At 30.6% G+C, this 19596-nt stretch overlaps 1 protein-coding gene across 1 annotated transcript in view; it reads left to right on the top strand.

Moving 5' to 3' along the window:
• The window catches only part of LOC106477881 (protein O-mannosyl-transferase 1-like), a 39757-nt gene that overhangs the window by 11665 nt on the left and 8496 nt on the right, over positions 1-19596 (top strand). Inside the window, exons 4-16 of the mRNA XM_013938404.2 lie at positions 2957-3007; positions 4633-4779; positions 5777-5885; positions 6668-6733; positions 8897-8990; positions 10055-10210; positions 12124-12285; positions 12825-12883; positions 13735-13827; positions 16177-16273; positions 16943-17035; positions 17609-17723; positions 18266-18366. Of these exons, the coding sequence (XP_013793858.1) occupies positions 2957-3007; positions 4633-4779; positions 5777-5885; positions 6668-6733; positions 8897-8990; positions 10055-10210; positions 12124-12285; positions 12825-12883; positions 13735-13827; positions 16177-16273; positions 16943-17035; positions 17609-17723; positions 18266-18366 (1343 nt within the window). The remainder of the gene's footprint in view (positions 1-2956; positions 3008-4632; positions 4780-5776; positions 5886-6667; positions 6734-8896; positions 8991-10054; positions 10211-12123; positions 12286-12824; positions 12884-13734; positions 13828-16176; positions 16274-16942; positions 17036-17608; positions 17724-18265; positions 18367-19596) is intronic.

Here is a 19596-nt window from a genome sequence, read left to right as displayed (position 1 = left end):
GTTTGTCTATGTATTTTTGCTGCCATGTACTAGCTGGTAGGTGTTTGTCTATGTATTTCTGCTGCCATGTACTAGCTGGTAGGTGTTTGTCTATGTATTTCTGTGGCCATGCACTAGCTGGTAGGTGTTTGTCTATGTATTTTTGTGGCCATGCACTAGCTGATAGGTGTTTGTCTACGTATTTCTGCTGCCATGCACTAGCTGAAACAAAAATACATTGACAAACACCTATCAGCTAGTGCATGGCAGCAAAAATACATTGACAAACACCTATCACTAGTGCATGGCAGCAAAAATACATAGACAAACACCTATCAGCTAGTGCATGGCAGCAAAAATACATAGACAAACACCTATCAGCTAGTGCATGGCAGCAGAAATACGTAGACAAACACCTATTAGCTAGTGCATGGCAGCAGAAATACATAGACAAACACCTACCAGCTAGTGCATGGCAGTAGAAATACATTGACAAACACCTATCAGCTAGTGCACGGCAGCAAAAATACATTGACAAACACCTATCAGCTAGTGCATGGCAGCAAAAATACATAGACAAACACCTATCAGCTAGTGCATGGCAGCAAAAAAATACATAGACAAACACCTACCAGCTAGTGCATGGCCACAAAAATACATTGACAAACACCTAGGCCATGCACTAGCTGGTAGGTGTTTGTCTATGTATTTGTGCTACTATGCACTAGCTAGTTACAAAATACATAGATAAACACCTACCGCTACTATGCACTAGCTAGTTGGTAGGTGTTTATCTATGTTTTTCTGCTGCTGTTAAAGTACAAAGGAATATTACGTAATGATGAAATAGAAATACATAGCATATTTGAATGTATATTTATTTGACATAAATGTAGCTGCTGTTTGTTAAGCATGCAACCTATCAAATAACAGTAAAAATTATAACTGATAGAAATGAGACTTCATAACTAGTGAAACATTTTCAATTAATTTATGTATAAAAAGCATACATTCATTTGTCAATCTAGTGTTTAGATGTTTTTTTCCATTGATGTTCTTTATGAATTTTTGGATATATTTATTTTATGCTTAATTATTGTTGATGATACAGAACAGTTTTGCTTTCCACTTGGGGAGAAGGGGTTATCCAAGAAATTGTTTAAGTGGGAAGGAGTTATCCAGGACCCTGTATTAGTGGAGAGGTAATCCAGGACCCTGTATTAGTGGAGAGGTAATCCAGGACCCTGTATTAGTGGAGAAGTTATCTAGGTCCCTGTATTAGTGAGAGAGGCATCCAGGACCCTGTATTAGTGGGGGAAATATCCAGGACCTTTTACTAAAGGGGAGATATCCAGGACCTTGTATTAAAGGAGGGGTATCCAGGACTTTGCATTGGTGTGGGTGGTATTCAAGACCTTGTATTAGAATGGGAGGTATTCAGAATGTTGTATTAGAAGGGAAGGTATCCAGAACCTTTTATTAATATCCTGTGATGATTCTTTCATTTAGACAACACAGTAATAATATTTAAACTAGTACAAAGAGCATTTATTACTTGGTGTAGATTATTTTTACATACACTTTGTAGCTAGGTCAGCAAATGTGTGAGCAAACATGTTTGATATTTTAAGCTGTACCACCATTCTGTGAACAGAACATGGGTGCTAAATTTATCTTGAAAGTTAGATACCCTCAAAACCTATTTTGCTATGAAATAATACAATATATTGTAAATAAATGAAATGTATACTAAGCTGTTTCACACATTTAAAGATGTATAAAGCTAATTTTACTAATATTCCCTATCATTGACATAGTTGGTCAGATGATGACTGATACAGCTGGAAACTACAGTATTCAGTTAATCATAAAATGGGATCAGTCAGAAGAAATATGTTTCATATTTCAGAGCATTCATTATGATGGAAGACTTAAAATGTTAACAACACTTACATTTTTTTTATTATATTATTATATATTTATCATTAAGGCATTTGTTCATAAAAAATTAATGTTTAATTGAAGTAATGATTTGTATTTGTGTTGTGAGTTAATGAAGTAATAATTTGTACAAGAGTTCTAAATTAATGAAGTAGTGAGCTGTAATTATGTTGTGAATTAATGAAGTAGTAATTTAGATTCAGATTCTCAGTTAGTGAAGTAATACTTTATGCTTGTGTTCTGAATTCATAAAGTAATGACTTATGCTTGTATTGTGAATTAATGAACTAATAATTTGTGCTTGCGTTCTGATTAAGGAAGCAATTATTTGTACATGTGTAATTAATGAAGTAGTAAACTGTAACTGTGTTCTGAATTAATGAAGTAGTAAACTATAACTGTGTTCTGAATTAATGAGGTAGTAAACTTATAACTGTGTTCTGAATTAATGAAGTAGTAAACTATAACTGTGTTCTGAATTAATGAAGTAGTAAACTATAACTGTGTTCTGAATTAATGAAGTAGTAAACTGTAACTGTGTTCTGAATTAATGAAGTAGTAAACTGTAACTGTGTTCTGAATTAATGAAGTAGTAAACTGTAACTGTGTTCTGGAGTTATAGTTTACTACTTCATTAATTGTTCTGAATTAATGAAGTAGTAATTTGTAAGTGTTCTGAATTTATGAGATGTAAGCTGTAACTGTGTTCTGAATTAATGAAGTAGTAATTTGTAAGTGTTCTGAACTTATGAGATGTAAGCTGTAACTGTGTTCTGAATTAATGAAGTAGAAAACTGTAACTGTGTTCTGAATTAATGAAGTAGTAAACTGTAACTGTGTTCTGAATTTATGAGGACACTTGAGAGGACATTTCTTGATTATGTATACTGTTTCAGTTATTAGAATACCAGGTGAAAATTAAACTATATAATAGATCAGTACTATGTTCTTAGAAGTGATTAGATATTTAAATGTGCTTTAAGGTTGAAAAACATTTTATAGTTAAGGCTGTAATAGGTGTAATGTTTTATTTCAGGCTACCTTGCAGGATTTGATGGTAATGTCCAGTTTGATAGAATTGGAAGCAGTAAGTAATTAATTCATTTGCATTTTAAGTGTATCTAAGTCTGTTACATTTGTTGTACTGTTTTGCAAGATGTTTTAAACCTTTTATTATTTATATAATTTTCTCTATCTTTGGTGCTGCACAGTATTATAACTTTCAAGAGATTTATTTTTATATTCTATGGTCTTGGAATGCTTAAGATTATAATATTTCTTATTTCATATGTGTATGTGTGCTACCTTTGTACTGTTGTTATTGTGACCAATGTAAATATATACTTAATGGTGAATTACATAAAAAAAAATAAAACAATTGTACACATGTTTTTTAAAACTAGTGTATTTCATGTAGTAAAACAACTATGAAATAGTCTTAATATCTGATAAAATCATGTTCTGTATATGAAATCTGTTGAAGTTTGTAAATTTTCACAGAGAAATAATTTATTTTTAGTTTTTATAATAAATTAGTTAGTTAATGTAAGATGTAACTAAGCTATGAGACCTAAAATATAATAACTTGAACTGAAAAATATTTTAATTATGAGGTTACTTAAATTTATAATTCAGTGAGCAACACTATGTTTTGGGCATTTGAAATCATTGTTGATATTGGAATATTTTGTGGAAATACTTTTTTGTAGTTGTAATAGCTGAGTTCTTAATGACTGTCTGTGAAGGAAATGTTATAATTAACTTTTTCATTGATAATAAGTCTACAAAAAATTTTTAACACAATTTATTGGAAAGTATGTGATAGTACTTGTCATCTGAACGATATTATGTAAAGTACTTGTTGTTTCTCATCTATACAGGTTTGTTCTGTTGTAACCCTACAGTACAACCATTGATTGAAATGCAAGAGAATTAGATCTTATATTTAATTTATGCAGAAATATGAGAAAATAACAAGTGTAGTGTCATGAAGCTGAATTATTTTTGCAATGTTTCTTCTCCCATTCCGTTGTGTCTATCTGCAGGGTTCATACAGTCATTAAAATCCTGGAAAAGTCATGGAATTTTAAAATCATTTTTCTAGGCTTGAAAATCCTGGCAAAAAATGGGCTTTTAACATAAAATTCATGGAATTTTTGTGTAATCAATAAGAAGTATCCTACAATGCTGTAATTAACAGTAAGCTGGCAGAACTTAAAACATGAGTAGTAATGTTTGATATTGATATATATATATTTGTTAACATTTCATATTTTATATGACTGAGGAAATAGAATAGCTTATCTTATGTTATTTGACTCAGTGTAAAATGATTAAGAATTTGAAATAAAGTTTGTTAAGCTGTAATCTGCCTTTTACTTGACTTATCTGAAGATGTGTAAATGTATTCCGATAGCTAAAACATGTCATGAAATTTAGAGTAAATGTCATGGAATTTATTTTTCAAAATTATATATGAACCCTGTATCTAACTTCCAGAATCTCACCCTGTGATGGTCAATGGGTGGGTTAGAACTATGCTCAGGTTAGTTTTAAGGTTTAAATTAGTAGGTTAGTTGAGAATTTGAAACTTCAGTGCCAGTAACCTGTTGTTCTGTTATAACTAAGATATCTACTTTTTTTACGTGATTATAACAGTTTAAAAATATATTGGTGTTTTGCTAAAAGTTTGATATTAATTTTTTATGACAGAATATCCTAATGGCTTCCCAGTGTGGTCCCTTCGTGCTGTTCCTGCTTTTTTTGGAAGTCTTCTTGTTCCTGTAGTCTATCACCTTATTGTTGAGTTAGGGTTAACACATAAAACAGCTGTTCTGGCAGCAGTGCTTGTTATTTTAGGTAAGGCTCTCCAGTGAACAGATTGTTTTTAGTTCTTCCACATCATAACTTTGTCAAGAAAAGGAAAACATAAGATTCAGAGTGTTTGGTCCTCTGATGGATTGCAGAAAGCAAAGCAAATACATGGTAAGACCTAGAGGTGTGTGCCAGGACATGCAGTGATAAAGCTAAGCGACATAAGCTGACAAGCTCATAAAAGAAGCCCCTATATTAAATCCATCACAACTATGCTGTTAGGATATCAATCTCTTCTTCACTAGTAAAGTAAAAGCAGCAACCATGGAAGGTCCTTATTGATATACATAGAGAATGAGACTGATGGAGAACAAAGTACCATATGGTGTAGCTGGAAAAGCAAATGATGGGAAATCAATAGGATAGTATACAGCCAATAAATTAAATCTCTTCTATTTCCTTTGAGGCAACAGCCTCCACATAATGGGTTAGTGCCTGTCGGAACAACCCCTGGGATTGTCACTTATTGCTCAACTAAACTTCCGAGATACAACTTGTTGCAGACTTTTAGTTTTATTATTAGCTGGTGTGAGCAGCATAAGTGGCTTATTATTAAAAAAAAGATTGTAAGTTAAAGAATTATTTTAAGTTTTGGTGATACAAACTAAAATCTTTTATACTTAACCACGAGATTGTTCTTAGTATGTATTCATGTGCCTTTTCTAAAATCTGTACATGTGTGTGCAGAAGCAGTACTACTCTTATTACTGTCTTGTTGTAATCTAAAGTACTCTGATTTTATGTTTACATAGTAATTTTGTTCAATATACATAGTTCACAATATCTGTACTTTTAAGTGTCAAAATGTAAATCTTATTAATACCAACTTGCATTAAGTGTTAAATACATACTACAGAGTATTAATGAACAAAAGAAAGAATGTTGATTACTAATTAAGAGGGATTTTCTTCAAAAAAACAAACATATAAATAGAAAAGCATTTGATTATACAAATAAAGTTTGTATTTATATTTTCCTTCAGAAAACTCCCTTCTAACGCAATCCAGGTTTATTCTCATGGAAAGCATGTTGCTGTTTTTCTCCTTTTATGGAATCTTAGCTCTATTAAAGTTCAGAAAATTGAAAAACAAGTAAGTTTATAAAATATTTATTGTTTCCAAACAGTGAATATATAATATGTGCTTTTTTTTTTCTTTTAGAATAGTTTTTTTCTAACCCTTGCTTTACCAGCAACCTTTTTGTTTCACAGAAAGTTCTAAGTGTATTTTTTTATTTATTCTGTTTATGAAACTACTTTTTCGATAGGAAGATACCTATATTATTGTAAAGCACAGGTTATGTTCTTTGCTTTGGTTATAGCATCAGTGTTTGAACATAGTTTAAATTAGGCAATAACTCATTCATTAGGTCTAACAATTAAAACATGTATATTTTAAATTGTTTAAAAATTCAGTCCTTGTTTTTTGGAAATGTTTGAGTGATAGTACACAATTTGAGTCAAAGAATCTTGGTCATAGGAGAAGGAGCTACATATATTTTAGTAAATTAATTTTTTGTTGTTAATGCTGTAATTACTCACAGAATTTTCTTTTATTTAGGTATCCTTTAAAAGAAATTTTTCTAAGGTTTTTAATGTTGTATTTTCTGTAAATTTATATAAAAAAAAGTTCAATTTCAAAATATAAAGATATATACATGAAGAATGTAGTTGAAATAGTTTATCCTTATATAAATGGAATATTACTGTATGTATCCAATATTTTTTGGATTTCTTGATACAAAGTGAGACAAAAGATTTTCATTCATATTGTAGGTTTGTAGAATGTGGCTGGAAATTTAAATTAGAAATTATAGAATATATATGAAAAACAAGAATTCATGGATTCTCAATATTTCTTTTGTTTTCACTTAGGCCATTCTCGCCATCTTGGTGGTTCTGGTTGTTTATGATGGGTTCATCGTTGACATGTGCAATCTGGTAAGTCTCTTTCTTGTGTTTTCATACATGTGGCTCAAGATCTTTAACTGGGGGAACTTCTCGGATGTGATGCTGTGTTTCCTAAATATGTAATTCTACAGTGTCTTGGCTGTTATTCAATTACGTATTTGACAGTTTCATTTCATTTAGACATTGTACTGATGCTGACAGAACTGGTCTTAGTGGGAATCAAAGTGTAGAAGTAAAAAAATGAAGTAGCAATAGGGAAATACAAAAAACAAAATTTTAAAATGTGAAAAAGAAATGAAAAAAAGGGAAGAAACATCAAAAGGGATATAAAGTCAAACAGGAAGGGAAAGAAAATTGAATAAATTTAATAAAAAAAATAATAGTTAACAAAATTTGCAGTGTCAGTAATGTCAAAGCATAGAGAGTCATTGTGTTCGACATTTAGCTGCAGCGTGAATTTTATTATTCATGTATCTAGTTCCAGAGTAGACTCATACACAGCAAATGTAACACCTGTCAGATAGCCAGTACAGAAATATAGAAAAATTTAAGGACTATCCCACCCTTCCTTACTAGAAAAATCTAAGTTCAGATGATTCAATAAATGCTTATTTTTGTTGTATAAAAGGGCATGACTGATGTTATTGGTAGTTTCCCTTGCCATTATGATTTTTTGTTGTTAAGAACAACACTACATAATGAATAATCTATGCTTGGCTCAATGCAAATATTGAAACCAGATTTTAGCATTATAAGTTGTTTTTTTTTTACTTCAAGGGAAAAAGGGAAGTGCCCTGTGATTTGAGGGTTTGGGTTCAATTCCTATTGCCACCATACTTGCTTACCCCATTTTTTATAATGAGGGAGCTTCTGAGTCTATCTGCCCCTGTCACTAATTTTGAACTGCTGACTAGAGAGAAGGTTACTGTCTGGCAGTATCTGCTGTCAATTTTTGGGCTACCTTTTGTTTTGCATACACGAGGGAATGAACAACATGGTTTCAAGAAAACTGTACTAATTGATTATACAATGTAATTAATAGATGGGCTCATTGATTATGCCACTAATTGCCCAGCTCTACACATCATAGTTCTAGGTTTTATGCAGATGTTTGTTAACATTATACTAATATACATCATTAAGCTAACAGCCTCAAATTATTCAATAACAGGTAAATAACCTGTTAATTCTTTGTCTAAATTGCTTCTTAAATGCAATAAGTATCCAGTTTATGCTTCTCATTCAGTTGTTTGGATTTTACTCTTCATGTTGTACTTTTTTTCCTTCAATTAGTTATATTATCATATTTTTATTTATGTCTGATCTGCTGACCCTTGTGAATATGTAAAAGCTAGAGGAGGCTTCTGTTAGTGTATGAAATATATGTCTGTCATGTTATGATATACAGATATATTTTAGGTGATCATGGGGAAAAATTGGGACATACTCTTCAGTAGTATTCCTTTGACTTTTGTTATGCGAGAATAGTGGTACATTACATCAAAGTACTAAACTCTTGTGAGTTTTATAGTGTGGGCTTTTTTCACCTGTCTTAAGTTAACTTTTTAATAATGCTTTCCAATACTCTTGCACTTGTTTTTTGTAGTCTTTATGGTATTACGAACTGATCATAGCTGACCTCAGCCATTTTAACGTATGACAATGTTCATATGACAATGTTCATATTCGTATCACTGAAATCTGTAACACATTTAGATTCTTTTTTATTTCTTTATTACATTCATAATAGTGTTTTTAGAATATTTTTTTAATAAGGTTTTAGCTTGGATTAAGTGATTCATTCATTTTTTCCCATATTTGACTTTTACATTTGAATCATTAAGGAATTCATCATCATCATATTATTATTATTGATTTCTAATGTAACAGTAAGTCAAATAACTTTCAAACTGGTTCCCTTCAGCTGTGAAACCTATTAAATGCTGTACTTTGTGGGGAATTTTTTTTACACAGGGGTGAATTCCCCCCCTGTACACCCCTGAATTCAACATTGGCACCAAGAGAGTTAACTATAAAGATGAAAATGTTTTGTAAATGTGTCCATTTCAATAGGCCTTGAACTCTTAGTATAAAATACTTATACATTTTTCTGTACTATATAATCTACTGTAAGGAAAGCCAAAATTATATCCTATAAAAAAGTTAATGTTTTTTTTTTCTTCATCAATATAGTGTGAAATACATCGGGTTTTTCTCTGCAGTCCTGGCAGGAACTATTATAACCTGGGATTATTGGCATATGATTGCTGACAAAACAATATCAGATGTAAGTAAAGTGTAGTTTGTTTTCTTTGGGCATATTTTAATAAGAGGCCATTTGAAGATGTACTTCTCTTTTTTTATTAATGTACCTATTTATATATTTACTTACAAAAATTAAACATGTGATAAAAGCACTTATAAAATCAACCTTTAAACATAAATAATAAAAAAAATTCCATTTTAAGATTAACTTATGTCCAACAGTTGTCATTGTCTGAAGTTTTTCTTTAATTTGCTTTCTTAGTGTATTTTTTTTTACATTTTGTTTTGTTTTATTGTTCATATCTGATAAATTTAATCTTTTTATGAAATATAGCAACAACTATTATATTTCCAGCTTGCTTTACTTTTGAGTTTTACTGTTGTGTAACAACTCATCTTGTCATTATTAATACTAAATACATCTGGCTTCTCTTTGTTTCATACAGTTCATTTCTCTAGTATGCTGTAATGAGATTACTAAGTTTGCAGTACCTGCTATGTCATGTCGTGTAGTTATGGACACAAGGTGTGCCAGTTGTCTCATTTTTTGTAGATTGTGCTGATATTTCTGATTTGTTCCAGCTATCAGACTTCCTCTCTTGTTCCTGATGGGATTTAAGTTTTTGCATATAAGTGCTGTCATAGAGGCAGAATGGTGTAGTGTGAAGTGTCAGTAATGCAGTTTAGTGTATAACAGATGTTGATTATTAAAAACATGTTTTCCTTCTTAACTTTTGGGTCATCAGAGGTAACCCTCTTCGTAACCTTCAAGAGAGATTAGTGGAACAGTCATTGAGAGAGTGGTTGAAATGTACAAGAGCTATGATATAAATTTAGTGTAAATTAAGGTCTTCTGTTACTTTTGTTCAGACTTTAAGGAAATCCTTTTGTATAACTTGTTAAGCCCACTAGACTCTTTTATTTCAATTGTTTTCATAAAAAAAATGATTTCTTTGCAGGACAAGTCATTTTGTAAAATTGTTTTTTAATTGTAATACTGTAACTGCTAAATTAAATTAAATTTATCTCTTCTTAGCATTTTTTTTTAAGTTTGAGATGATGTTTGACTTGTATGTTTTCTTACAGAAAAAATTGGTGTTACATTTTTTTGCAAGATTTTTAATGCTGGTTGCTGTACCAGTTTGCTTATATCTGCTGACATTCTACATTCACTTAAACCTTCTGACCAAGGCTGGGCCCCATGACAACATCATGACTAGTGCATTTCAAGCAAGTTTAGAGGTAGGTTTGCTTACAAAAGATTGGAAAGTAGATGAAGAAATATAAGAAAATGAAAACATTTTTTCTTATTTGGTGATTTACCAGGTTTTTATGGCATTGGCTGCTCAACGTGGTCAGATGTTTTTCTTTAAAGTAAATATTATTATGATTGCACATTTGTATAAAGTTCTAGAGACAGCATATAGTTGAGAAGGAAAAGTGAAGCTTTTAATAGATCAAAACTGTATGTTTAATAATAGTTATATATATTAGTGTTTCCTTTTCCAAGAAAATAAAACAACTTACAAATAAAGTTAGAAAAAAAAACGACCTTTACACTCCAGATAATTACAAGAGAACTTTTATTTGTAGAATAATACACAGATTATTCTCTACGTTAAAATCCTTTTATTTGCGAGCTTTCAGCCTTTATATATTGTTGCCCGATAAAAGTTCCAATAAGAGGGCCAGAAACTCGCAAATAAAAGTATTTTAACATAGAAAACGTTTCTGTGTAATTCTAAAAATTAATTTACCTATGTTATGAGTCTTAAACAACAGAGAACTTATATTTTAAATGATGTTTCTTCTTTGGGGCTTCATCAGGGCTAGTACATAAAACTGATATTAGAATATTTGGTAAATTATAGAACTCAAGAAATAGAACATTATGAGCAGTTTTATAATTTCATGAATATTCTAATATCAAACATTGTTATGTACTACCCCTGAAGAAGTTGCAGAAGAGAAACATTATTTAAAATATAAGTTCTCTGTTAATTATCTGGAGTGTAAAGGTAATTTCTTCTAACTTTATTTTCAAAACTTACAAACAACATTTCTCAAACTGAGACCAGGGTTTTTGAAGCATTATTGGGCCTAACATGGCCTACTGATTAGGGAATTTGACTCGCGAACAGAGGGTTCGAAGTTTGAATCTCTTCAATGAACATGCTCTTTCAGTCATGGGAGCATTATAATGTGATGCTCAATCCCACTATTCACTGGTAAATAAAAGTATCCATGAGTTGGTGGTGGGTGGTATTGGTTAGTTGCCTTCCCAATAGTCTATCACTTTAAAATTAGGGATGGTTATTGCAAATAGTCCTTGAGTAGCTTTGTGTGAAATGTAAGAAACAAAGTAAGCGTTTTTTAAAGTCTAATACCTTGTCTATGCATTGAAATAAGCAGTCTCTTCATAACCTTAGAGAGTGATAGTATAATGTTAGAAAGTTTTTGTATTTATATTAACAACAATATTTTGAGCTTAACCAGCACTTTGACATTTTATCATCTCTTAAAATTCTTTTAATAGGGAAATATATTTTATTTCTTTTAATATTACTTGTGTGAAATAAAATTTATAAGTTTTAACTGAAATTAATATTTTTACAAGCTTGATTTACACAGTTGAAATGCATTAGGTGTAAATTATAAGTAAATATAATTTAAAAACATGAAGAAAAAAGTTTTCTTGCGAGACATTTAATTTCTGAGGGTACTGTGTGTTTGTGATAATTTTTATTAATATATTAAAGTTTATTGAAATATCTTGGTTTCAAAGGTCACAAAAGGTAATTCCTGGTTATTACTTTATGCTAAAATATTATCTTTTTAAATGCTTGTATTACAGACACATGTGGCACATAGGTGTATTTTGTACTCAACCTTTTTCTGTGTTATTTTCTTCCCATAAAATTTGTATGGTAGGTAAGTGAATTACAATTCTTATGAAAAATAACCCTTTACATAATTAAATATTGTAAACATATATTAAGAAACAAAATAAAATTTGGATGTATAGTGTATGCATGTTGGCAATTAAAGAGTTAAGTGTGTTTTGATATTTAAGGTATTGTTTTTTAAATACCATTGTTTTTGGGACTTGAAACTAAGAGTTAATCTTTACACGAATCACATTCTTCATGTTACAGGGTGGACTAGCTTCAATTACGAAAGGTCAGCCATTAGAGATTAGTCATGGGTCACAAATAACATTGCGCCACACACATGGCCGTGCCTGTTGGCTACATTCGCATCCTCACGTGTATCCCTTACGATACCCAGATAAACGAGGCAGCTCACATCAGCAACAGGTGAGGCTCTGACGAATATTCTTATAAAGATAGATACATTTCTTACATGACACTTATACTTTCAAAGTTATTATTTTCATAATAGGATTGGCACCTATGTGGATATGCAAACATTTTATTATGAGGACCCAAAGTACAAGATATGAAGAGACAGACTCTTGCATAATAATAGTGAAGATGATAGAAGTCATGCAATTGTGTGTATTTGAATAATGATAAGTGGCTTCCTGTGTGGTGTTAGTTTTCAAGTGCCTGGTATGGAACCAGCACCCTTTCCTGACCACTGTTCTAGGGACAACACTGAGCTGTACTCATTACTGGGTTGATTTTTAGTTCTAATCTATCTTGGTTGCTTGCTTTGATAAGAAGTTAATATTAATAGCATTTAAGAGTTTGTGAATAAAGGAATCGTATTTAGAGTATATTTAAAATTTTGTCTGCTTTGATAAACCTTTGAAAAACACAATTAAGGAATAATGAACAAAAGACACAGAAAAGTTAGAAGTCACTAAGTTAGATATCTAATTTTTTCTTTATAGGTGACTTGTTACAGTTTTAAAGATGTTAATAATTGGTGGATTGTGAAACGTCCAAAAAAGTAAGCTAATTTTAGTTTCAACTCTTTATTGATCTTGCTGTGATGTTAAGTGAGTTATGCTTCTAAAACTTTACAACTGATAATATTTAGATGCAAGTGTAATTCTGCTATCATGAAGATATAATTTTCCATTCATGTCTCTTTCTCCAAGTTATATAATGAAAGGATACATAAGGTAGTAGTGAAACGATAAAGTAGAAATGTAATAAACTTTCTAATCTGCCCGGCATGACCAGGTGGTTAAGACACTCGACTCGCAATCTACGGGTTCGAATCCCCGTCACACCAAACATGCTCGCCCTTTCAGCCATGGGGGCATTAATAATGTGACGGTCAATCCCACTATTCGTTGGTAAAAGAGTAGTCCAAGAGTTGGCGGTGGGTGGTGATGACTAGCTGCCTTCCCTCTAGTCTTACACTGCTAAATTAGGGACAGCTAGCGCAAATAGCCTTCGTGTAGCTTTGCGCGAAATTCAAAAACAAACAAACTTTATAATCTTTCAAAATTTACATAAGATGTTAATCTCTTCACCAAAACAGTGAAGAAAAGATGACATAAGACTCAGTCTGTTCTTTCATTTCCTACTTGTGCTGTAACAGACTAGTTTTGCCGAATTCTTTGCTCATCAGTTCTACCATCTGCCTGTTATTTTTTTTTTAGTTATCCTATTTCTTATTTCTCAATATTCCCTCAAAGTAGCTTTATTTTGTTAAAAAATAAAAGCCAAAAAACTATCTCTATTTTTGTTCTAAAGCCTACTGAGATATCTATGGCTACTCTCAGGTACTTAATCATTACGTAGTGTGTCAGTCCTGCTAATTTGATGAATATTTTTATCTAACCTACACAGGAATGATCTGGTAGTGTCTGAACCCGTGGACAAGATACGTCATGGGGATATTATCCAATTAGTTCATGGAATGACTAGTCGAGCACTCAACAGGTAAGGAGTCATCGTTTTAGAATATATATATATTTTAATGATTTCTTTTATAGTAAATTTTCTAATTCTTAATTTTTAGTGTAACTACAAATGAATTTGGAAAACTGATTCATATCTCCAGAAATATAGGAAAGCAATAGCAAATGTTCAAAAATACAGACTTAAATGATTAATAGATTAATGATTACAATTGCTTGTACTGTAAATTTAATATTTTCCACAATTAAAAATTAGATAATTTATTTGTAGCCTAGTACTTCATATTGTTGTTTATATCAAAGTAACGTGTATGTAGAGCTGTATCTGTAACTTAATATTTGAATCAAGAGAGTGGAAACATTGTAGTAAGTTGTAGTTAATAACTTCAATCTGACTCTTAAGTAAGGCAGTAAACAAGGTGAATGTTATGTTCATTTACTTCATTGAGTTAAATTTTACATTTATCTCTATTAAGTAAATAAAATTTGTGAAGTTAAGTATCGATTTATTGGTCAAAATGTTTCTTTTATTAATACTTTGTAGAAAAAAAAAAGAGTTGTTTCTAAACTTTTCACAACCAACCTTAACATGGGCTTTTGTTCATTGGACATGACCAACCTAGTTGTTTAAAATTAATTATCAAATTTAAGTGAAAAACATATTTTCAGTTTTAAAAGCATCAAAAATAACAAATTTCAATATATTTTTGAGCTTTAATTGATTTTTAATGTATAAAAAGAGAAATTTTTCAGCATTTAAAATTCATGAATATTTTAGAATTGTGTTGGAACAGCCTCAGATGCTCTGGCTGCTGAGGAATTTCACTTAATGATTTAATAGAAATTTTTAATAATAACCATCCTTAAATATCTTGCTTTCAATAACCATCTTAAAATACCTTACTTCAATTAACCATCCTAAAATACCTTACTTTCAATAACCATCCTAAAATACCTTACTTTCAATAACCATCCTAAAATAACTTACTTTCAATAACCATCTTAAAATACCTTACTTCCAATAACCATCCTAAAATAACTTACTTTCAATAACCATCTTAAAATAACTTACTTTCAATAACCATCTTAAAATAACTTACTTTCAATAACCATCTTAAAATAACTTACTTTCAATAACCATCCTAAAATACCTTACTTTCAATAACCATCTTAAAATAACTTACTTCCAATAACCATCCTAAAGTACCTTACTTTCATTACAATTTGGTCTTTGGAAAACCATCTCGAGCATAAACAATGCTTTTTAGTCATAATTCATTTTACTAAATGAAATTCTTGTTTTCTTCTGTGTCAGGGAAGTTTTATAGAAAATATTTCTGTATGTGCTGAGGTCTCCCAGAAACCACTGGGCTAGAAGATGTAAAGTCGTTACGACAAATGCCGTTGGATGGCAAACTGTGATTATCAGTTTGTCTTAAGTTGAATGAATCAGTCATAAAAACATTTACGTGCTTGGTTTTGATACGGAGCATTTAATTATACAATATGTGGCTAAAACAAAGTAGTGGTAGGTGAGACTAGCTCAGCTTAATTCATTGTGATAGTTCTGTTAAATTCTTAGTAAATATGATCTGCACTGGTTCTCTATCATTTAAAATTTTGACACTTAAAAAGTATAATTAAGAAAAACGTTTTGTATGCTTTAAACATTTCTTTTTCTAAGTGTTACTGTCTGTTGGAAAATAGAAAATATATCTTAGTATGACAAACAAACTAGTTGAGGTTTACTCAGTGTAATGTAATATTTCAGCACGAATCAGATTATGACTTGCTTTTATGAAGGTAACAATTTATTGGATACTACATAAAGATTCAACTTTAAATGTTTGAAATAAGTTCTAGACATTGAGGTAGAATGAAGCAGAGCTTCAACTCAAACCTCACCTACTTGGAATTAACCAGAAGAGAATCTTTAAGTAATATTTTCCACAGCACTTTACACATCCCATCTATTTTCAAAGTGCTAATGGTTTTTCATGAAACTTTGTTATTTTGGTTTCCAAGTGATCACTTGTGTTTTTATTGTAAACTGAAAGAAAAATGATGAGACATCTTTTCTTTAATGTTACGTAAGACTTGAAGAGCACTGTATTAATGTATGTTGTGAATTTCCAACATTATGTATAATCAATTTGTAATATTGGGATGAAAGTTCTGACAGTACCCATATACGTTATGTTTCTTCCCTTCACATTTGGTCCAAATAGTAAAAGTTGTATTTTTTTAATACAGTTAACAAACAAGTATAGCTCAGGAAATTGTCAGTTCTATTTATATTATTTTTATCTCTTCATACTTGTGAAAACTGTCATATTTAATTCATCTTTTCATTATTATCTTGTTATTATAGTCACGATGTTGCAGCTCCTATGTCCCCTCAACATCAGGAAGTGTCCTGTTATATTGACTATAATATTTCTTTTCCTGCACAGAATCTGTGGAAAGTAGTAAGTAAGATCCTGATAAAGTATGTTAAGTTAATCTAAAGAAGCACAGTTATCATATGGTAAACGTGTCTAAAATTGCATTTGAGAGATTTTCATCAACCTGTTTAAATGGAGTGCCTCAACAACAAGAGTTGATTAACTTCTGTTAACATATTTTAACAATCAAAGTTGAGTTGTTTCTAGAGGTGGAAAGCATGTATTAGGGTATGGGAGATTTGACTGGTTGCATGAAAAAATCAGGAAAAGGAATTAAGAATTTAACTCATTTTTATAGTATGTTTTATCAAGTATGACTAAGTCAATGATTACATAATGCAAGTTACAAACTGTAAAGTTCCTATATTGATATTAATTATTTTCAGTTTTTCTTTGTGACGTTAAAAATGGTATTTTCCCATTTTCCTTCTTTGTCAGACTTTTCGATGAAGTATAAAAAAAACAACAAATAACTGCATTCCTCTTTAATAATTCTGATCGTTGTTCATTACTTTTAAATATAGTCCTAATGAAAAATTCACTATAAAAATTGAAAATATATATTTTTCATAGACTCATAATTTAAATGACAGAAAAGTTCATTTTTATTGTGAGAATACCTTGAAAATGATTATTAAAGAAGCAATATGATCGTACTCCTAATATATGAAAAAACATTTTCTTTAACTTTAGGAAATAGTGAATAAAGATACTGAAGGAGCTGTGTGGCACACCATTCATTCCCATGTTCGACTTATCCACGTCAACTCAACACAGGCCTTAAAAGTATGTTTAACTCCTATATTTTCCTTGAAAATGTGTTGTTAAACCCGTTTAAAACAAGAAAAAATTTGTACTTACATTATCTTGTATAATTCTTATTATGAACAAACCTCGTTAATAAGTATGTGTTTTTATTTGGTGTCTAGATTTTTCTAAATGGTACAGGTAATGATGGATATGAATTTTTTATCTTAGTTTTATCATTTTAGCTTAGAAGCATAAACCAACTAATTAACAAAGATTTGAATCCTAGGACAAAGTTAACGACTTATTTGCTGTCATCAGTAAATGCTTTTCAATTTCTTTAATGAAAAGGTTTCCTAAAACTGTATTAAAACTGAGTTATTTTTCATAATACTTGCCTCCTTTTCATAAATAACTTTAGGTAAACAATATTTAGATTTTTTTTATGACTTAGCAGATTTGTGTTTCATCTATAATAACATTTGCATCAGTTAGAGACAATTCTGGGATATCTTGAATCTAAAGTTTAAAAGATGCCAAAATGAAGTGGAGCCCAATATGTTGAATGTGAGTTTAAATGTACTCGTTTTATACCATTTTATCTGTCACTAGTTTAGTGGAAAACAGTTGCCAGAATGGGGATTTAACCAGCATGAAGTTGTGACTGACAGAGTAATCAAACAGGATGACACTGTGTGGAATGTGGAAGAGCATCGGTACACAAAAAGTATGTTTTAGTATTTTATGTCTTACTATTTCTCATTTATGGCCTGGCATGGCCAGGTGGTTAGGGAGCTCGACTCGTAATCTGCAGGTCACGGGTTCGATTCCCCCATCCCACCAAACATGCTTGCACTTTCATCCGTGGGGTATTATAATGTGACGGTCAATCCCACTATCCATCAGTAAAAGAGAGAGTAGCTCAAACATTGGTAATAAGTGGTGATGACTAGCTCCCTTCCCTCTAGTCTTTCACTACTAAATTAGGGATGGCTAGCACAGATAACCCTCATATAGCTTTACACAAAATTCAACCCAAACCATACTATTTTCCATTCAGATGTTACAATTATTATCCTAGCTGGTGATTAACAGTCTGGCTAATTTATCTTAATGGTAAAAATGTTTGTTAATGTATACTCTTTAGAAAGAACATTTATTATTTTGTTTATCTATGTAAGATTTGTAAAATTTGTATGCAATTTTTTTGTTTTTATGTTTTAAGTTTGCACAGGAAATTTGAAATTTTGATAATTTACATCAATTTAGATGCTGACCAAAAGGAGAGAGAGCGGGAAATGGGAATGGCCGAGTTTGTTCCTCTTCAGCCAACTCAGTTGTCATTTTTTGAAAAAATATGGGAGTTACAGGTAAACTAATTACTGAACATTTATAAGTGTTGGAGAGTGTAATTTATTCCTGTCCAAGTTGTTTAAGATGTTTTTCAAGTTTCTGTTAATTAATGTAAAAAAAACAAAAAACAAATAGCACCATTTCCAGAATTTCGAAAAAGCAAATTATTGATAGAAATGTACCTTAAGATGAATCTAAAAAAAATCTGCTGAAAAAAATTAAAATTTACCATCAGTTATTAGGGAAAGAAAATCCATAACCTTTCTTATTTTGTTGCACTGATTATCAAAGAAGCTTTTACATTTTCTCAAAAACTCTGAAACAATTTATTTCATCAAAAGAAAATTTAGGAAATCTGGAATTTTTTGTTATAAAACTCGTAATTTGTTTATACAAAAATTATACTCGTTAACTATCCTTATATCTGTCAAAAATATGTTTATGAATTTTATTTTTCTGACCATTGACACAGTGAGAGATGATTTGCATGGAAATAAAACTTACAAACTTGTATTTTATCATGTAAAAACAAGCCTAGAGTGTCAAGAGGGAGTTTTGTGAGGAATTAGAATTTGAAGCTTATTTCCAGCAGTAGATCAAAACGATTCAGAAACTGTCAGTCCACAGTTTGGTTAATAAAACAAAGTGACTGGTATTTCTCAGTCAGACATATAAAACTTATAGAACATGAAGTACAGAAAATCTCGCCAAACTAAATAGTTTTACATAAAATAAATATACTGAAATAAAGACAAATAACTGATCATAAGAAACAAGAGAAAAACCATAAAAAGGGAGAAGATGAGAATAAATGGTTTGTTGAAATTTAATAAAAAATATTATAATATTTTTATAATAAAAATACTCTTCTAATTCTGATTTCCTAACCTATTTTGATACTCATGAGTCAAAACATTTATTACTTTGTAAAAATCTATGTTGCATTTTATTTTATTTATAATACTTATCATTTCTTCAATGCAAAGAGAGTTCAAACATGGTCAGAGAATGGAAATTAAAAGATTATTTTTGTTACACCTTAAAATCATAGTATTAGGAGTGGTTGTTACCCTCTTAAGAAAAAAAAAAAAGAGTTCATTGGAAATTTAATTCTAACAAAAGGTTGAGCATTTTCATTTCTAATTAAAAGTAACTGTTCATTTTCATTCTTTCAATTCCATTTATCATCATCAATCCCAAAACTTTTGTTAAGATGTTTTAGTGCTCAAACACTGGAAACCTTAAAA

The sequence above is a fragment of the Limulus polyphemus genome, unplaced genomic scaffold (assembly GCF_000517525.1).
Source record: "Limulus polyphemus unplaced genomic scaffold, Limulus_polyphemus-2.1.2 Scaffold170, whole genome shotgun sequence".
NCBI lineage: Eukaryota > Metazoa > Arthropoda > Merostomata > Xiphosura > Limulidae > Limulus > Limulus polyphemus.
The sequence above is the reverse complement of the archived record's forward strand: the minus strand, read 5'-3'. Positions and strand labels throughout refer to the sequence as shown.